This window comes from Enoplosus armatus, chromosome 22 (assembly GCF_043641665.1).
Source record: "Enoplosus armatus isolate fEnoArm2 chromosome 22, fEnoArm2.hap1, whole genome shotgun sequence".
NCBI lineage: Eukaryota > Metazoa > Chordata > Actinopteri > Centrarchiformes > Enoplosidae > Enoplosus > Enoplosus armatus.
This window is the reverse complement of record NC_092201.1, coordinates 704,944-725,000: the sequence shown is the minus strand read 5'-3', so window position 1 is coordinate 725,000 and position 20,057 is coordinate 704,944. Positions and strand designations below refer to the sequence as shown.

The window sequence follows — 20,057 nt, the reverse complement described above, 5'->3', positions numbered from 1 at the left end:
TGATTCTTTTCATCATGTATGGATTGTGTGTAGTTTTATTTGATCGTTCCCTTGAGCCCAACATCCCATCATACACGCTGTTGTTTTGGTAACCGTGTTACTAAGTGGCTGTTAGCTGGTAGCTATGGCACTTTTGGCAGTTGCTAGGTCAGCAGGTGGTTTCTCTGGTTACAAGGACACTAATGTTTGTCTGCTAGAGAGTTCCAAGTGGTCAATATGGAAGCGGTTGCTAGGCAGTTGCTACGGTGTTGCTGGTAGTTGTTAGCTTATTTGCTATAGGTGGTTACTAGGGCATTCCAGATGGTTGCTGTGGTGTTTATAAGTGGTTGTGAGGGAGTTCTGTGGGGTTACTAGGGTGGTCCAGGTTACTATGGTGTTTCTAAGTAGTTGCTGGGTCTGCATGTGGTGCTGGGGCGGAAACAGGTGGTTGCTATGGGGTTCCGGACGGTTGTTAGGGCGATACCCACTGTTGATGTTACTTTTAGCGTCGACAATAATGGAATATCAACATGCATGCCAATAAAGTTTATTTGATTAGATTAGATTAAATTCAATGATTAATCTGCGCCTGTTGACTCACTGACTTACCTATCGATCAATTAATGGTTCAGTACGACAAATAATACAATAATTGTTGTTTGTATTCATATTTTGGGGTAACTTGTTCTTTAAATGTAAAAAACAGATGTCGAGTTTATATGTAGATTATATGTTATATGTCGAGTGTTCTTATAACTTCAACACCCAGAAAGGAAACTCGTTTTTAAACCTTCTTTAGTGTTCAGTCACTTTCCATCTCACCACAGTTTGTTAATGAAGATCTGATGATGTGAAGAAATACTGAAGGCTGATGGAGAACGATCACGGAGGAGTTTAGGATTCAGAGTTATTTTTAGTTTGTCTTTTCAAGAAGGATTAAGTCTTTAATTAGGGAAATACAGACAGTGTCACCATTTCGTGTGTGTGTGTGTGTGTGTGTGTGTGTGTGTGTGTGTGTGTGTGTGTCTGTGTGTGTGTGTGTGTCAGGTCACTCGTAACGTGATGCGGGCCAGCCTCCCTCTGCCTCCAGGAGACATCTACAACCTGACGGTGACGGCCTGCACTGAACGCAGCAGGAACACCTCCATGCCAAACATCATCAAACTGGGTCAGCACACACACACACACACAGATTTAATAATTTCAAGTCCTTCTTTGTGTTTGAGTTTTGTACCCGTTGACTCTGAACTGGACAGACTTTAAGTTTATGGCCCGAAACAAAAACTTTACATTTACAACATTAAAATGAAAAGTAGAAAGTAGTTTAAATAAATCATCCAGACCTGCAGGCTTTAACAGACCAACGTTTGGACACCACTGTGTCTTCATCAGAGACAAAATGGACAAAGACATGAGGCAAACACACATATAGTCAACCTAGAACAGGTGGACACTCATTGGATAACAGGATTTTAGATCTGTTGGATTATAGATCCAGGGACATCAGAAACACAAGAGCACAGATATTTCTCTTAAAGTTACCAAGATAAACAACCAGACTGCCTGTAAAAAAGAGTCTCTTTAAATCAGACTCTGGGGCGGTTTGTTTGGGTTAGGGGTTAGGGGGGTGGTTTTGTGCTGAAACCCTCTGTGGCTGCACCAACAGTGTTCACACTGACGTGAGCGAGGAAGCTGTTTTGAACGCAGCCTTCTCGTCCTCATCAGGGGACATGAACCTGCAGGAGACTCCAGGTGTATCAGAGCCGGCAGACGTCTGTCTACTCTCTCCTCAAAGAATAATAACTTCTTCAGTTGCAGCTGACTGCACCCTGAAAGTGAATATGAAACTTAATTTCTTCCACTTCCTCTTCTGAGCGTGCGGATGTATTTTAGTCCTCAGAGAAACTCTGTGTTTCTGAGACTCGGCTCTGATCTGGTTTACACCTGCAGGTTTTACTTTCATATAAACTGAGATTGAGGGTTTTCTTTCTGTCCGGTGTTTGTTGCAGAGCCGGCTCCTCCCAGGTCTCTGTTCGCTGTGAACGCCACTCACTCAGCTGTGACTCTGCTGTGGACCGAGGAGGGAGTGGTCGACTACTACCAGGTCCTCTGTAAACCCAGCAAACCCAGCAAGGAGCTCAAGGTAAAACTTCATTCTCAACATCAATCCTGAGGCGTGACTGTTGTTTTAAAAGGTGTTTCAGAGAGACGTGTCAGCTGCAGACGAGATGACAGACACAGTAAACACCAAAACACTAAAAGAAAAAGTAGAATTTGTTCATTAAAGAGTGACAGTTATTTCATCTGTTTGTTGCTTTCTGATGAGAAACAAAACGTCGTCGTCAGTGTTCACAAACCGCCTCGAGTCCTTTAGAAGATGTCCTACAGCACTGGTTCTCAAACTGTGGGGCAGGCCCCTCAGGTGGGCGCAGAGCTGCAGCAGGGGGGTCTGCAGGGGAACTGTCTGAAGACAGAGGAAGACGTTCTGTAAATCCTTTCTTTGTCGGCAGTCGGCGGGTTCGATTATCTGCTTCTGGAAGCTCTTTTAGAAATTGTACTTACTTTGTATTTGAGAACGTATCAATCCGATCTGAATAAAGTACATATTAATACCATTAATCAGAGGTTTGGTCTGATAATCTGAAGGAGTCACATGTCATTAGCGAGCAGGTGGAGACTTCCTGTGGGGCGTCGACAGGCGGATTTATTTATATTGATATTATTGATATATTATTATTGGTCTGTTTCAGGCCCGGGAGCCTCAGACGGCCATCTCCCACGTGGTGACGGTGTCCGGTTTGATGCCCTCATCCACCTACAACTGCACCGTCACCAGCTTCAGCTACAGCACGCCCAGCAAGCCCGCTCACATCACCATCACCACCGTCGGTAGGTGGCGCTGTCTGGTGTCCTGGTGCTGCAGCTGCGTTAGACCTCTGAAACATTGTCAGCTGCAAATGAATGAGAGTTTAAGGGATTCTTATTTAGTCTTCAGGTATTTAACTGCTTCATCCAGATTTAGGACAAACTAACAGGCTTTAACATAGTTATATATAATTATCTAATGGAATTTCTGGAGTTTGTCAGGAGTAAAACATTCATAGAATTTACAAAATTACAATTCAAGTTGTTCCTTTTTAAAAGTGAAAATTCAGGGATTAATGGACAAAGTAATGGAACATAATATATCAAGGGGTTTTAATGGATTATCTGCACAGTTTAAGAGATTTGTTAAGGGGTAAAAACACAAACATTTACCAAATGGCTTTACAGCAGTACCTTCATCTTGAAAAATGGATGTTTTCTGGTCAGTTTTAAAGCCGTTTTCATCCCTTAAAAAGCCCTTAAATCATGCAGATAAGCCATTAAAAAACACACGTTTATGTCTGCAGCTAAAGAGATGAACCCGAGCGTAGCAGCCATCTCGGCTCTGGCCGTCCTCAGCATCCTCCTCATCAGCCTGCTGGTTCTGTTTCTGCTCGTCCTCCGTAAGAAGCATCTGCAGATGACCAGGTACGAGTCTCTGAGCGCCAGAACCAGAACCATTCAAATACAGATCCAAGTACTGTAGCCAGCTGACAAAATGTCTTCGTGGGGGTAAAAGACTTTCACACTTTCACACTATTTTCAGCTGAAATGTGGCGGGAAGTCGCCATCGTTGGTGCTCGAGCTCACATGTTCCGTGTGCTTCAGCTTTGAGGTTAGCAGAAGTGGGTTTGTTTAGCAGCTAACACCCAACAAACTCATCTGGAACATCAGCAGCTGCTGTCACGAGGCCAACCAGCATGAAAACTGAATGTAAAGTTTACACCCAGCAGAGCTTTATAACATCATGTTAGTGTGACAAGCTCTGAATTTATGTCTTCATTTGTCGTCCACAAGTCAGAAGAGCTGGAGATATTTAAAGAGGCTGTTAGCAGGTTATAGTGTGTATTCAGGAAGTGAACATTTTTGTATTTTCACTTCAGTCCTTCTGTTATGTGGTGACTTTTCCACTATTATTTTAAATCAGGTTCGTACCAATGAATCTTTATTTTCATATTTTTTTTATTTTTTATTTAGTTTGTTTTACTTGAATAAAATCCTGTAATTTTCCATATTCATGATCTCGTGCTTATGGAAGCAAAAAGATGAAAAGTTAAGAGATAAAAATAGAAATACTCAATGTTGACTTTTTAATTAATATTATGAGGCCGTAAGTTAAAATTACTTAATTTATTTTTGAATACATTTTAATTACTTAAAGAGTGATCATTTTTAGATATCAAATTTGACCTTTTTCTCAAAATTGACTTCAAATCTTTGACGTATTTATCTCAGAATTTTGACTTAATTTCTCCCAAATTAGTGTTTTTATTTTTGTCATTTTTAACTGTTTTCTGTTTTCTTTTTCTGGCACGATTGAGCCTCCGCACATGTTGTGCCTCAGCTTTTTTAAAGACGTGAGCAGTTTTAATCAATAAGTGCAGAATGTGTTTTGTGGGGACTCCTGTCTGAATGAAGTCATTAAACTCATCATCACAGTCTTTGTTATTTTCACCCTCTTACAATACAGCTCACTTCCTCTATTTACTGACAGGTCATCAAATATTTCTGACTTCCTCAAACTGCTCTGAGCTGTTCTCACCACTTTGCCCACTGATGATGTTTCTGTTTCAGAGAGTGCGGCGCTGAGACTTTCGTCAATTTCGCTTCATTTGAAAGAGACGGAAAGCTTCCTTATAACTGGTAGGCTCCTCCTCCGTTTGTTTTCATCTTCAGATCACAATAAATGTTGAAATGACAGAAGCACTTCACAGTCCTGAGTGGATGTTTTTTTTAGCAGATTTGGAGATCCAGTTCAGTGATCGCACATCCTCAAAAGACCCAATCAGAGGCAGATTAGCGGCCGCGCCGGGATTGAAGAGGCAGATTAGAGATTTGAACATGTAGCTACAGATTTTAGCTCGTCGCTTTAAGCTGCGTGAGGCGACGATGCCGATGATGATGATGATGAGCTCAGCGCCCCTGCCCGCTGTGTTTGGAGCAGCTGAAATGAGGTGTTTGTTGATGATGAAAGCTCAGGGTTTCACTTAATCTCAGATTAAAGGGACAAAACATTGCTTTTGGAGTAAAGTTGTGTTAAATGCTCCAGAACAAGAAAAGACAATTCAGTCATTTATTCTTTAAAATTAGAGTCTTTGAAAGGAAGAGGCCAAAATGTCTCTCCCATGTCGATCAGATTCAGTCCCTCGCGTGTTATTCATGACAAACGCTCAGATTTGGAGATTTGTGATTAATATAACAGCTGAAAGACGGTCAGTTAAGGCAGAACCTTTGCTTCCATCTGCTGTTGTATTTGACCTTCCATCACTAAATGTCCATCAGAGTGTCTTCTTCTTCTTCTTCTTCTTCTTCTTCTTCTTCTTAATGTGAGGGTGGAGTTGTGTTTATGCTTCGACTGCATGTCAGCAGTGTGGATGTGATGAGGAGAGGTGATGTCACCACTGATGCAGACCAAGTGTTGTTTTCATCTGTCAGCTATTGAAATATAAACATGACCCGAATGTTTAGTGCTTTATGTTCACGCACTAGTTGCCCTCAAATATTGATTTGAAGAAATGAAGAGTTAGATGATGTGTCATTTTCTTTACATGGAAAATATACAGTATATGTATATACATACATGTGTACGTCAGTGATTCTACAAAACCTTTTCTTTCATTTGACAAAAGAATCCTAAGTTGTCAAATGTTGAATATCGTAAACTCAAGCAACTGTACAAGACCTTTGTCTAAATGAAATACAGTCTAAAAATGGAGAAAACAGGATTAAAATCAGGAATTATCTGATCGAAGAAGACGTCAACAAGATTAAGAATCTGACCAGAAGTTTGATTTCATCGTTCAGTACCGGCACAGTTTTTGATACCTGATACCTGATTTCGATCAGACCGTCGTTTTATCGTTTCCACTCTGGAGCTTTGTATTCGTGAACAGAAAACTGAACGTCAGTTTAAGAGAAGTTGAGCTCTTAAATGTATGTGCATCAGTGGGGTCATGACCCGAGCAGAACAAATGTTCATCAGGTTCATAAAGGTGGCCGTCACGTGGTTTGACGTCACCACCCAGTGACAAAATGTGGACTGTTTATACATGATGAGGGTCCTGGCTGAGTGTTGCATTGTGGGACGTGTCGGGAGGACGCAGTGATGTCACAGACTCAGGCTGGATGTTGTAAAATGAGACAGAGCGGCCATTGACGTCCGGCAGCAAACAGACTCCTGTTGTCCTCCAGAGAGACAACGGGAGACTTTCTGAAGGGCTGCATGAAGCATTAACTCTGTGTTCAGCACTAATGTGAAGCTCTCGACGCTCTGTGCCTCTTTACTAATGGAGCACCATGTTCTGTCCCCAACCTATCGCCCCCTGGTGTCTGTGTTCCTTTATTTTTTCTTGTTTGTGTTTTTATTTTATTTTTTATTTGAACCCCTTCAGGCGAAGAAGCCTCTTTGCCTTCCTTACCCTACTGCCATCCTGCCTTTGGACTGACTATCTTTTGGCTTTTTATATTAATCCTTGGTAAGTAAGCACTTGCTGGCCAAAAACACTTCACTTCAGGGGCATGTCTTAGCAGAGCCACAGCCCACAGTATTGATCAGAGACATTGTTTTACTCTCCATTTGAACCTGAGTGACCTCAGTGCGGAGCCACCAGATCCTCTCTGGATCCAGAACTAAAGGATAGTGGAGTCTGGTGATATTCTACATTTCTCCTATTGTCAACAAATCCCATGAAAAGACCAAAACCGACGATGCATTTGCAGATGTGGTGTACCTCAAGGCTCGATTCTGGGTCCGATTCTTTTCTCTTTTTACATGCCTCCGCTTTATTAGTAGACAAAATATAGAAAATCATGTTTATGCAGATGATAAGCAGCTTTACCTTCCCGCCAACTCTAGTGATACTAATGTTTTACATTCCTACTCTTGGTCACATGATAAGTAGACATACAATATCACCTTGTTTTCATACAGATATTTAATTATATCTTGTCTAGTGATGCTGGTGTCCTGGTTTCCTCCAAGCAGCCGGAAATTAGCAGCTGTTTCATTAAGCTTTTATATGGGCAGCAACCTGGACAGTTATAACCGGGGCTAGGGTTCAAATAACGTCTTGGTTAAAGTCAGGGAAAGATTGCAGTCATGGGTTAAAGAAACCAGTGATGACTGTTTGGAGGAAACAGTTAGTGAACAGCGGTCTCCAGTCCAAGGTTTTGTTTAGCCATCCATCCATCCCGACCTTCTCTCTCTGCGGACTTCGTTGCTGTAAAACAACATCACCTGACTTCATCTTTGTTCCTGACAGAGTAGAATCATAACTGCTACAGCCGCTTTGGTGTGTTTGCTGAAATGAGTGATGCTGTTGTTTTTCTTTCCATGGTTGACCATAATATACTGCTGCATCAGCTGCAGAGTTTAGATGTGGCCGATAATGCCTTTGTTATTGTTCTCCAGCTTTCCTTACGGCCAGTTTGTCTCATATCATGGAATTAACTCAGCTTCTCTTAACATGAAATCTGGTGTTCCACAAGGCCCAATTTTAGGCCCCTTGTTGTTTTCAATTAACAAAAGTGATAAGCCCAATGCTGGAAAACTGGTTTCTAAGATTTTGTTTGCAGACGACACTAGTTTATTTGTTTCTCACAGAAACCTTAATAACTGCCATTTGATTTTACTCATTTCATATTATTTGGGCCTAAATCAAAAAAACATATTAAGTGTTTATATAAATATTGTGCTTTGAGAAGTCTGACTAAACGCCACATAGTACTTTGAAAAGGAACATATTTATATTTAACTGTTGGTTTTGATGAGCACACTCTTGCAAAAGATGTCACAGAAGAGATTTCTTTTTTAGAATGTTAAATTATCATCTAGCAAGTAATTTACTAAGCTGACCTCAATGATAATAACAAGACATATCAGGCTGTGACACACACAGTACTTGTTAGTAGGTGTTGGTTTGAGTCTGAACATGGGATTCGTTGACAATTAGAGAATATAGAATATCACCGGACTTATACTTTAACACTTGGAAGCTGCATTTTGAAATAAAAAAATGCTTTAAAGTTTGATTCAAGCGGGAAACAGGAAGTCAGCAGATGATTTTTCTGACATGTTGAACTTTGTCTTGCAATGCTGTGTCTGTGGTTGAACTCTCAAAGTCACACTGAGTGTGTTTCTACTAACATTTTGGATGTAGCATGATGCTAACTGTTGATGCTGACTTTGGCTTTGCTCCATGTTTGGTGTCTGCATGCGGTCTGTCTTTCTCTTTTTGTGGATTTTCACTTAAGAAGTAGACTTTCAGTACGTAGTGCTGCTTTTAGCGTAGCTGTCTGCTGTGCATTCTGTTAGACACAGATGTTATAGATGCATGTTGCTGGTTAAAGATGCGCTTGCTGACTGTGTTACAGAACCTCCCAAATCCAGAAATGTGCCCTCAGCTCTCTGGTGAGTTTCAGAACATCAGCTGAGAGGACATTTTGGGAGCTGTAAGGCAATCAGAGAGTAAATCTTTAAAGGTCCAGATTTGACTCCAGAATGCAAATACAGAAGCATGAAGTGTAAAAATATAAATGACTGTAAATGTAAAAGGCTGCATGTTTGACATGAAGGTGTCTGCATAAAACAGGTAACAGTTTGTTTGAGATTAAAGAAACAAATCACTGAGCATGATGTTGGTACTCTGATGTGAGAGTATTAGTTATTTTAGCTCTTGTGTTTTTAGGGTTTGACCAATGGATGGACTCCATACTGGCCTTTTATGGAAGTCTATGGCTGCTGATAATCAATTGGAATCATTTCATCAAATTGAAATTTCACTTTCCATTTGTCTGCACGTTTGACAAAAACATTAATTTGTGCAAATGCATTGGGAATCAATTGATAATATTTATATAATGATAATAATAAAGTGTGAAATTGACTTTTTATTTTCATTTTCCAATTGGCAGACAATGTGCAACACTGGAAAATGAAACTGAAAACTGGAGTTTTGCATTTCGATTGTATTTAAATTTCCTGATTTTAGTTCTGATTTTAATTTTAAAAATATTTCTAATAAAGGCATTCTGCTAGAATTAAATTGATGATGACATTTCACAATTTAGATAATTTACAATTAAATCTAATATTTATTTCTAATTTTGACAAACACAATACACACAGAAATGGAAATTGATTTAATTTTAATATTTGAAGCCATAGACCTCCATATATTCACTATATCAGATCTGAAAACCTGAAATACAGAAAGTGTGCGGGGTCATCAAACAAACTCTTATAATTTTATAAGAAAACACTGATCATTTGGGGATTTCTGAGTTGAACCATCATATTTTAACAATGTGAATAACAAGACATGGAAATTAAAGCAAATTGAATAAAAAGATATTAACTTTTATTAAGAATTTAAATATATCGCCATCAATAAAGGCTTTAAAAACCCACATCGGTCAAACCCTAATGTCTGCAGATCTGGAGGGTGTGAACAGTTAAGTAGTAGCAGTATAATGCAGTATAATGCAGTATAATGTAGTATAATGCAGTATAATGTAGTATGTCATATAGTTTCACTGTAGGATGGTTGTCAGTTATCATCATGAGGAACTTTACATGTTTGTATTTTATAGGAGCAAGACAGCTTTAAAGAAACGGAAGCTAACAAGGTAACAAGACTAAACAACAACATGTGGCTGTCAGTCTGGTTTATTTATTTATGTTGTGTATTTGTGTGTGTGTGTGTGTGTGTGCGCGCTGCCATCGCACTAATAACAGCCTTCAGCCAGAAACCGAGAACATCCAAACTGTTTAATCCAGCAGATTAATGTGAAACTGAACCTCAGACAGAGAGAGGGAAGTACCACTACTGCTACTGATTATTACAGTACTATATTATAGTACTATAATCAGTAGTATAAAAACACAATAAAACCAAAATTCCAAACCATTCTGGTCCTTATTGGGAAGGTTGAAGGCTTCATATGAAGTCTGTTGAAATCCTTCAGGGTGCTGCCAGCCAGTCTTGTCATTAAATCAACAGCTGCGAGTGTGAATTTAAAGGTCAACATGACACCAGGAAAGGTCACCAGGTCACTGAAATAAACTCAGTCAGTAAACTTCATGGAAAGTTCGATTTTGACGTCTCGTGTGGGCGATAGATATTTCACCCTCTGTGAACAACATGTAAATATGGTTTGTAAAGTAGTCACCGTTGAATTTCAACCCTTGTGTGTCCTGTTTATCTCCGTCTCTCCTGACACGTTGACGTCTTGTTGCAGTCCTGTGCAGCTGGACGACTTCGACGCCTACTTCAAAGAAATGAGCAAAGACTCTGCGTACAAGTTCTCGCTGCAGTTTGAGGTAAAAGTCCGATCAGATGAGCTGTTTCTGTTCTGACGGCTCTCACACACTTTAACACTGCTGCATTATTTATACTGAGCTCCATAAACAGCAGCTGTGTGTCTCACCTGACATGCAACACACCTGGCTGCATTCCCCTGCTGTATAAATGCTGTCCTATTGCAGCTAACTGCCCCCCAGTGTACAAAACGTGTATTACACCAACATAAAGGCAAATCAGTGGATGAATGGCTCTTCCAACAGTATGTCCCTGAGAGATGTGAAGTAGAAAGTAGTAGAAAGTGCAGTACTTGAGTAAATGTACTTCTGCAAACGTCTCAGTTTATTTCTTCAACTTGAAGTTTCTCTGTCTGGAATCACACGTCACCATTATTCTGCAGATGTTCTGCAGATGTTTGACGCTTGTCGATGTTTGCAGGAGCTGAAGAGCGTCGGTCTGGATCTTTCCCATGATGCAGCAGACCTGCCCGTCAACAGGCCGAAGAACAGATACACCAACATCCTCCCCTGTGAGTCGCTGACAGCAAAGCATCATGGGTGAAAGTGTCTCAGACTTCTGTGTTAACATTGAATTAGTTTAAACGTGACGCTGAGTTTCCTCTAACTGACTCCAGAGAGCTTGAACTCTTTAAATCTTCCCTCCAGACGACTTCAGTCGGGTGAAGCTGATCTCGATGCACAACGACGAAGGTTCAGACTACATCAACGCCAACTACATCCTTGTGAGTCTCAGAGAGCCGAGGAGGATCCTTTCACTCACTGTGCCTCTTTCCCTCCTCGTTACGTCTGTAAATCTTAGTGTTTTTATTGACGGGCGTTATTTTCATGCTGTGTTTGATCTTCAGGGCTACAAACATGCTAAAGAGTACATCGCCACTCAGGGTCCGCTGCCTGAAACTCGTAACGACTTCTGGAAGATGGTCCTGCAGCAGCAGTCCCCGATCATCGTCATGCTGACTCAGTGCAACGAGCGACGGAGGGCGAGTTTCACTTCTACTTTCTACTTGTATTAGTGTTAGCATCAAAATATACTTAAAAATATACAGTAAAGTAGAAGTACTCATTGTGCAGAATAATTCAGACTTTATATTCTGACACAGTGACAGGACGACGCTTCCAGCTCTAACGTGATGTCATCATCTGTTGTGTCTCCAGGTGAAGTGCGATCACTACTGGCCGTTCACAGACGAGCCCGTGATGTACGGAGAGATCAGCGTGGAGATGCTCTCTGAGACTGAGTCTCCGGAGTGGACCATCAGGAAGTTCAGACTGGGATACGTGAGTACCAGTTTGTCAACCTCAGGGTCAAAGCTGCAGGTCCACTATCAACCACCAGAGGCTGCTCTAAACAAAACATACTGAACATGCCCCCCCTCCCCCTCCACCGCAGGCTGATGAGACTCAGGACGTCCTCCACCTGAACTACACCTCGTGGCCGGATCACGGCGTCCCCACGGTCAACGCCATCGAAAGCATCCTGCAGTTCGTCCACATCGTCCGTCAGCAGGCCAACAGGACCAAAGACCCGGTCATAGTCCACTGCAGGTCAGGACTCGGAGCCCCAAGTCCCACAGAAAAGATTGACTTTGTTTTGATATTATAAAGTTATTATCTTATGAGAAGAAGAAAAGAATATTATCTTTTGGGGCTTTGTGAGTTTCATGAAACAAGAGGAAGGTTCTGCTAGCGCCCCCTGGATCTGTGACGTTTATTACACGTCAGAAAACAAAACTTTACTTTTCTCACATTTTTACAACCACTGAGTTAAAAGCTGTAGTTTGTCCTGAAGGTGGCGCTGGAGGAAAGTTCCTGTTTCCTAAATCGTATGTATGTATGTGCGTATACGGTGGCCGTTGTAGGACATCTCTAAGAAATGAGTTGTGAGAGAAGTAGACTTGTTAACTGGAACATGAACAAGCTGTAAGCTCCAGGGTTTCCTCTGGTTCTGGTTCTGGTTCTGAGCCATAAACATTGAGTTAGACCGAAGACGTAATGTCCTGATAATGACGACGGAGGTCCTCTGTGTCTGTGGTTGTTCAGTGCTGGAGTCGGCAGGACGGGGACCTTCATCGCTCTGGATCGCCTGATGCAGCACATCAGAGAGCACGAGTTCGCAGATATCCTGGGGATGGTGTCTGAGATGCGTTCACACCGTCTGTCCATGGTCCAGACTGAGGTGAGAACTCAGTCTGTTATGAAAGCAGAGACCTGAAGCTGGTCCACAGGATGTGACGGGTTTCTTCTTCTCTTCTCTCCAGGAGCAGTACGTCTTCATCCATCAGTGCGTCCTGCTGATGTGGCAGAAGAAGAAGCAGCAGTCCATCACCTCTGACGTCATCTACGAGAACGCCAGCAAGACATAAAGATGGCGGCTCCTCCAGACGTGAGTCAGACAGAAGACGCTTTGTTTCACTCCGTCACTTCCTCACAATGTTCTTGAATATTTCCTGGGAAGAAAAATAGAATTTGGTGCTAATTATCAGCTGTGGAAGAAGTACTCCGAGTAAAAGTACTAAAGTATTAGCATCATACTTAAAGCACCAAAAGCAAAAGTACTCATTCTACAGAATAATATATGATATTATTAGATTATAATTATTGATGCATTAATGTTGCAGCTGGTGGAGCTCATTTTAATGAATTTGTTTAATCTGTAATATTATTTATTTGTTGATATTTTGTATTAATGATCTGAATCTGGATGTCAAATAAATCTAGTGCAGTAAAAAGTACAATATTTCCCTCTGACAAGTAGAAGTATAAAGTTAAAAAAGTGTAAAATAAAAATACTTCAGTAAAAGTACTTAATTTTAATTTATGCAGAAAATAAGGACGTTGGTTTCTAAATGAGTTAATAACCGTTATTAACCTGACGATCCAGTTTCCGGTAACCATTGTTTCTTTCAAGTGAAGTATTTATCTTATACTTTGTACCAAATACAACCATACAGCGAAGTAATAATAAATATACTGTAACACTGATTATTAATGATAAATATGCAGATTATTATTAATGTATCTGTTAACAGATAATCAATGATAATATAATAAAACAGCTGGAATGATATTAGATGTCTTCAAAGAAGTAACAAATACTGAACATTAATAAACTTATCTCATATCTGCATATAGTGTGTAATATTAATATTATTAATGATTCGGGCCTTTAATTCCTGTGAGGTGGTCTCGTCACCGCCGGCTTCTGGTTGGCTGAACTCCAGATGTTCTCACATGTTCAGTTTAAACCAGGTAGCTCTGCTGACCGAATGATCCCTTCTCCTCGTCTTGCAGGCTGCGAACACGCCCGACCTCCTGTGCTTCAGGCATCCATTCTCTGCAGAAGAAGATCCGCTTCATCATCAGTATCCAAAAACAAAACGGCAGAACATCTCGACGACACAAGAGGGAAAAAAAATCCAGTTTTCTGTTTGAATTGGTGTTGGAGTTTTGCCTTAAGGAGCCTTCACTGACTGACCAACATGTTGAACCACAACCTGCCCTCTGAACTGGACTGATTCACGTCAACGTGGGGGCGGACGAGTCGGGGGAGCGTTAACGAGCTCCGTCCTGTGATTGGATGTCTACACTGTGTCCGTCCTCGTTCTGACGACGAGCCGGTGGAACTGAGTCAGCAGTTTTTCATTTTATTTGTTTTTTAATCTCAGGAGAAGCTGAAAAACCAGCAAGCACACGGGCCTCTTCCTCCGTCATTGGTTAGTTTTAGTTTTCCGTGTCACCTTCCCGCAGCGTGCAGCTGTCCTCGCAGGCGGTAGATGTCGGGACTGAAAGACAACATGCGGACTCACTGCCAGGACTGCTGCACTGATCCACGTCACTGAAGAACCCAGCAAGCATTCGACCGAGGTCGTTCTGGAGAATGAGCACAAAAGTTTATGTTTCGGGATGTTGAAGCTGACTTTTAATCGATTAGTTCCCGTGTTTTCAACGCCGTCAAACTGCAGTAAAAATCGATTCTTGGTGGAAAAATTAGGAACAATTTGAAGGTTCCAGATTTCGGCTTCAGAAAGTGTTTGATCAGAAAAGTATTTTGGTATCGATTTCACTAAATGCTGCTCGACTTCTTACAGAACTTTTTACTTCGACCGCCAAGCGTCTGAATGTTTGCTGGGTCTGCACAAGAACTAAAGGGCACAAGAACAGTTGAAGGGAACGAAACGCCTTTCTGTGGAAACACGAGTGCCTCATGCTGCCGCCCCGCCGGGCGCGCTGGAGGCCAGTTTAGACGTTAGAGACTGTGGTTGTAGAGCTGTAGTTTGTATTTGCACTGAGGCCTCGGAGCTGCCTGACCTGCTGACAGAAGAAGCTGCCGCTTCTGACTGTGGACGACCAACTGTCAAGGATCTCGATCTGAAGACCTGGAATAACTTTAGATTAGCGGAGAGGTTTGTGATCTCGTCGGCTGCAACAATCCTGTTTGAACCGACAGCAGAGAAAAGGATCGTTTCTGAGACAGAAGACAGACTCAGACAGTCGAACTGCCAAAACCACCGAGAAATTCTATCAAGACTTTGGGAAATGACAGAAACATATCTGCCCGGTTTAATATCTCTCTCCCGTCAGATTACCAACATATAAGGCTGCAACTACAAGTCATGACAATAAAACTAGTCTAGTCTAAACTAGTCATGACTGGTCTTTACTGTTCTTCTAGAAAGAGCAAGTATAAAAAAATCCAGAAGACATTTGACCTTGGAGATATTTCCCCCGACAGCTGCAGCCCTGAAGAAAACGTTTTGATCCCCGAAACGAAACCTCTCCAGATTTGGTTGAACGCGCTCTGAACGTGTTGTTTTAATCAAAGGAATTGGCTCCTCTTGAACTGGTTTCATTTGGTTTCATTTGGTTTCATTTGGGGGAAAAACGACCAAACTGCCAGAAAGTATTAACATTTCAAAATGACTGTGGGGTTGTTTTGCCGGTGCCTCGGCCGACTGTCTCAAACACACGACTTCTGTACAGAAAATCGTTCTGGAGACATTTTCTGGAGCGTCCGTCAGCCGTCACATCGACTCGGCTCATTCAGTTCATTCAGTTCATTCTCCGTCTTTCTACCCAACACGAGAAAGTTTACTGAACAGACGAGTGATCGACCGCCGTCAAAGTTTTACACTCCATTCAGGAAGTACAGGGTGTCGCCAAAATAAGAGCCAAGAGCTGAACGGCTTTTCTTTTTACATCAAAATCTGATTTTAAATTTACTGCCAACATGCTGTCGTGGTTTTTAGTAGAAAAGTTTTTATGTGGCTCGTCGTGTTCATGCTCTGCAAAGTAAAGCTGAGTATAAATACACAGTATAAATACAGTTTCCTACTAAATTATTTTAGTAACTTTACTAATTTAGTTTAGATTAACTAAACTCCTCAAATACAGCTTGTCTTAAGAAACATTAAACAGCATGAAAGAGTTATTTTAAATTGAAGTTCTTCACCACTATAATTACAACCAAATAAGCAAAGAGACAGCTGATACTGACAGTTTGTCTTATGACTACAATCTGTGTGTAATTTGTAAAAAAATTATTGAATGAATCAATGATTGTGTGTAAAGAGGCTGCTGGACACTTCACCCCCAAAATGTTTATTTTATAAGCACAACATTTAGTGTAGTATTAATATTAATACTTAGTCGGCCTGCGATTCTTTTAATAATTCCAAAATGCTTCCAAATGAATTCCAAACTCTGTTAATGTAGCCCCCCCATCACAAAGTTTTGTGCAAAACTCCCTAAATTGGTTAGAATTGAAGACATTCGGTATTAGCATTTAGCACCAAGCTCACTTGATGATTTGACACTTCTCGTTGATTTGTAAAATGATTTGTCGCTGTGGACTTTTGGTTCAAACCACAAATTCTCCCTGAAGTTGGTTGAAACCGCACTCAGTACTAAAACGTCGTAGAAGGAGAAGCCGCTGTTATCTTGACGTCACCTCGTATCCAGTTTGTAAAGAAATGACTGAATGAGAGGAGAGGCCGCTGGACGCTTCAGTGTTGACTTGTAAAATGACTCGTCATTGTGGCCTTGTGGTTCAAACACCTGAAGTCTTTACCTGTTCGTTGGTTCGGTACTTTGGTCGCCACTCGATCTGAAATAGGTTACGTTTCACTTTTAGATATCAAATGTACTGTACATACTACTACTGCTTAACTATTCTGTTTCTACTCGTCATTACAAAGTAATTCTTGTGGAAATGTTGCTTTAGAGGTTTGTTTTTGAAAAGTTGTTGTATATGTGACTCATCATTACCTGAGCCAGCTGGACGTTCGGAGACTCGGCTGTTGGGGACGCGTGGACTCGGAGAACTCGTCTGCGGCCGCAGAGACGCACTTTGGTACGACTGTCGAAAAGGTTTAGGAAAGAAAAACTTAGAGAAACCTGCAGACAGTGTCCTCAGCTCAGCACCGTACACTCTTCTACAGTTCTTTCTCTTGCTTAGTGTGTGTCCAGTCAAACGTGTACGTCAGTGGTGCCATTCTCGTGCATTGTGTCACTTAAAATTTGAGGGACGATCTCGAACTCGGATCGTCGTCACAGCGTTTTAATGTGTGTGTGTGCGTGTTGGAACAAAATAAACTGTTGCAGTTACATTTGTTGTGGCTCAGTTTCTATGAACAAACTACAAAAATGTCCCTTAAAACGGGAGAGCTGGCGTTTATAGAATGTGTAACACTGATCAGTAATATCTTAATAACTCACATGTAATTATGACATTAAAACGTGTCCCTAAAATACTTGTTACAATCTCAAAATGAGTGACACATTTTGTGCAGCACTCCCTGCATTCGTTTCACCATAAAAACAAACGAAGACACAGGCGGAAATTATTTTGTATTAATCCCAAAATATGTAATAATGCCAAAAGTTCTACATTATAAAGCCAAACTCAACTTTAGGTACAATTTTCTATAACAAAAAAAAAAAAATTTCAGTTCACATGTATTTGATGTTAGTAGTATATTTATATTATATATCACATCAGACAATGATCCCTGAGACAGCTCTGCACTTTAACTGCTTAAGCTAACGTAACGTTAGCTTCACAGCTAAAGTTAAAGTTTAACCTTCAGTTATTTACTTTCAACAACGTCGGAGCTACTTGCTAGCTAGCTAGCTAGCTGTCTGAAATGTAAATATGGAGACACAGTTGGTGTTTCTGAACAGCCAAAGGACAGAAGACAACATCAACAGTTACCAACGAAACTTCCACCTCTTACAGTTTAACACGTTTTTTATTAAAGCTCTTGCGATTTGAATATCACTCTTAAAAATTGCTATTTTTAAACAAAAATCGTTGTTCAGCCCTTAATTTGAAAAACAGAATTTTCTATAAAACCTTTTTTTTTTTTCCATTGAACATAATGATCCATATTTCTAAACACAAACAGCTGTTCAAGAACCGGTGAAATTATAATTTACAGTAACTATCAATAACCATCTTATCAAAGAATAAGTCAACAAAATGATGAACGTTACCATCTTTCAGTGTCGACGTTCGTTAGCAGCTGCTCTTCAAGCTCGGGGCATAAACTCAGATGAGATTCAATGATTTTTGTGAATGTTTTATTGCAGAATGAGCAGATTTATACAGAAAAGGCACCATGAAAACTATAAACATACAAATGCATTTCTGAATTATCGCTAACGTTTCTCTCCGATTGGCTTCTAGAACTGTTTGAGTACGAGGACGGTCCACTACAAACTTTCCTCTCATTAACAGCAGTGAGCTACTTTAATCATTAGTGTAATTACAGCGTTGATCCACAGAAAACAACCTTTTCATTCATCATTTCCACCGTTTACTTCCGTCACACTCGTCCAAGAAACCGGCCCGAGACACTAAACTAAATCAATGCAAGGACGCACTGACCGACGCTCTGACCTCATACATCTTTATGCAACATGTTCTATATTTCATATATAACGTTGTCCCCGGCTAGATGATGATCTGCTCGGCTGGTTTCTAGTTTCTAGTTTTTGCTTACTGATGTTTTTTTGACTTCTAAACAGCTTCTGGTCGCTGATTTTTGCAAAACAATAATTTTTTCCGTAAATTCTCAAATGAAAGCCAGAGTTTGAATAACGGCAGCGTGTGAGGCAGTAAATACATTACGTAAGAGTAGTAGTATTTACAGTTAATATCATGAACACCAAGCGTCACGTCAGGTTGTTTAGTGTTGTTTACTATCTATAGAAGGCCAACTTAAGGTTGCTGCAGATTTTTCACATTAAAATCCAGAAGGCTTTTAATGTGGAAAATCTGTGCAGGAAGTGTTGAGCTGAAGGATACACCTGATGGTATCGGCCATGATGTCACATGTCAACATTAAATACAGTGAACGCAGCAGCAGGAACCAGAACTACAGACCTGGTTCTCTGCCACCGACGCAGTTATTTGAGAATTTACGGAATTTTAAAAACTACATTTTGAGTATTTCGTCCCATTGGTCACTGAAGTGATGACATCACTGGCGTTCGGTTTCGTTGTGCACGTCGAGAAACCGAGTCTAACATGAGGTGAGTGAAATAAAGAAAGTCTGAACTGCAGAGAAAGAAAAGCTGCTGCCAACAGACGACTGTCCTTCTATATTTCAGATGAATAATAATAACAATAAGATCTTCAATCAACTGTTAGCACGAAGCTTCCTGTCGCTCTGCATAACCAACGTGACGATGTACCTGTAGCTGTGGGCGGAGCCTGAAGTAAACACATTCATCCTGTTTAAAGCGACGGCGTCGCTGAGTCAGCAGACTACATTCATGTCAGTGTTTGGACGACGTTCGACTTTGAACATGAACTCATCCATTACAGAATCACTGAACTGTGATTCTGAGTCATGATCCAGGTTTGATTCTTCACTCGTCTGCAGCTGAGAAACATTTACACTTTCATTATTTCATGTGCAAAAATGCTGATCGCCAAATCTAATACCAACGTGTGTCGCTCTAAATCACATGATGCTCATAAATTATTACACATTATTATAAAGTTATTGTGCATTTCAAGAAAAGGATTTTCACTTCTTTTGCTTTTTCAGTTGATCAGTTCTATCATCAATTATATTAAGTTCTTTAAACGTTTGATATAACAATAAAATAAAAAGATTATATACTATGAATACCATAATTCTCTTGGCCAAAACAATCTTAAATTATCAGTTATATTTATCGGTCTATTCATGTATTTCCTACAACAATATATTCAACATTCACGTCACTTCTTTTGTTTTCTACACAAGACGAACCATCAAACTGTCAGTTACAAGAACGTCAGCTCCAGTTTGTGCTTCCTGTTGATTTCATTACACTCAAGTTCAACGTTTGAGAAATCAGACAAACTCAGGAGGTATTTTCAGAGTCCTCAAAGACTCTGCAGCGCCCCCCAGGAGCCCGGCTCTCTGACCGGCAGAGAGCAGAGCACCCTCATTGGGCCTACGTCCGGATCCTGCAGAAACTGTCGGGTCTGAAGGCCACAGCCGACAACGCAGCAGCCCTGAACCCAGGACCACCGGGCTGCCGGTGGACGGACCGGACCGGACCCGTTATGGACCAGGAAGCAGAACATGATGTACAACATCGCTGCTCATGGACCAGCCATCACCATGTCGAGGCTGAACAAGGGGGACGCCGACTGAAGAGCGAATCTATGTTGGAACCA

The 20,057-nt window shown here is 40.9% G+C and overlaps 1 protein-coding gene across 1 annotated transcript in view; it reads left to right on the top strand.

The window, feature by feature from the left end:
• ptpro (protein tyrosine phosphatase receptor type O) overlaps nt 1–12,747 on the top strand; it is a 22,444-nt gene extending 9,697 nt beyond the window's left edge. Inside the window, exons 13-27 of the mRNA XM_070929346.1 lie at nt 1,027–1,147; nt 1,989–2,122; nt 2,730–2,868; nt 3,372–3,492; nt 4,639–4,707; nt 6,456–6,539; nt 9,655–9,690; nt 10,303–10,384; nt 10,803–10,893; nt 11,030–11,106; nt 11,230–11,364; nt 11,540–11,662; nt 11,775–11,929; nt 12,425–12,560; nt 12,643–12,747. Of these exons, the coding sequence (XP_070785447.1) occupies nt 1,027–1,147; nt 1,989–2,122; nt 2,730–2,868; nt 3,372–3,492; nt 4,639–4,707; nt 6,456–6,539; nt 9,655–9,690; nt 10,303–10,384; nt 10,803–10,893; nt 11,030–11,106; nt 11,230–11,364; nt 11,540–11,662; nt 11,775–11,929; nt 12,425–12,560; nt 12,643–12,747 (1,608 nt within the window). The remainder of the gene's footprint in view (nt 1–1,026; nt 1,148–1,988; nt 2,123–2,729; nt 2,869–3,371; nt 3,493–4,638; nt 4,708–6,455; nt 6,540–9,654; nt 9,691–10,302; nt 10,385–10,802; nt 10,894–11,029; nt 11,107–11,229; nt 11,365–11,539; nt 11,663–11,774; nt 11,930–12,424; nt 12,561–12,642) is intronic.
• The last annotated feature ends 7,310 nt before the right edge of the window (nt 12,748–20,057 follow it).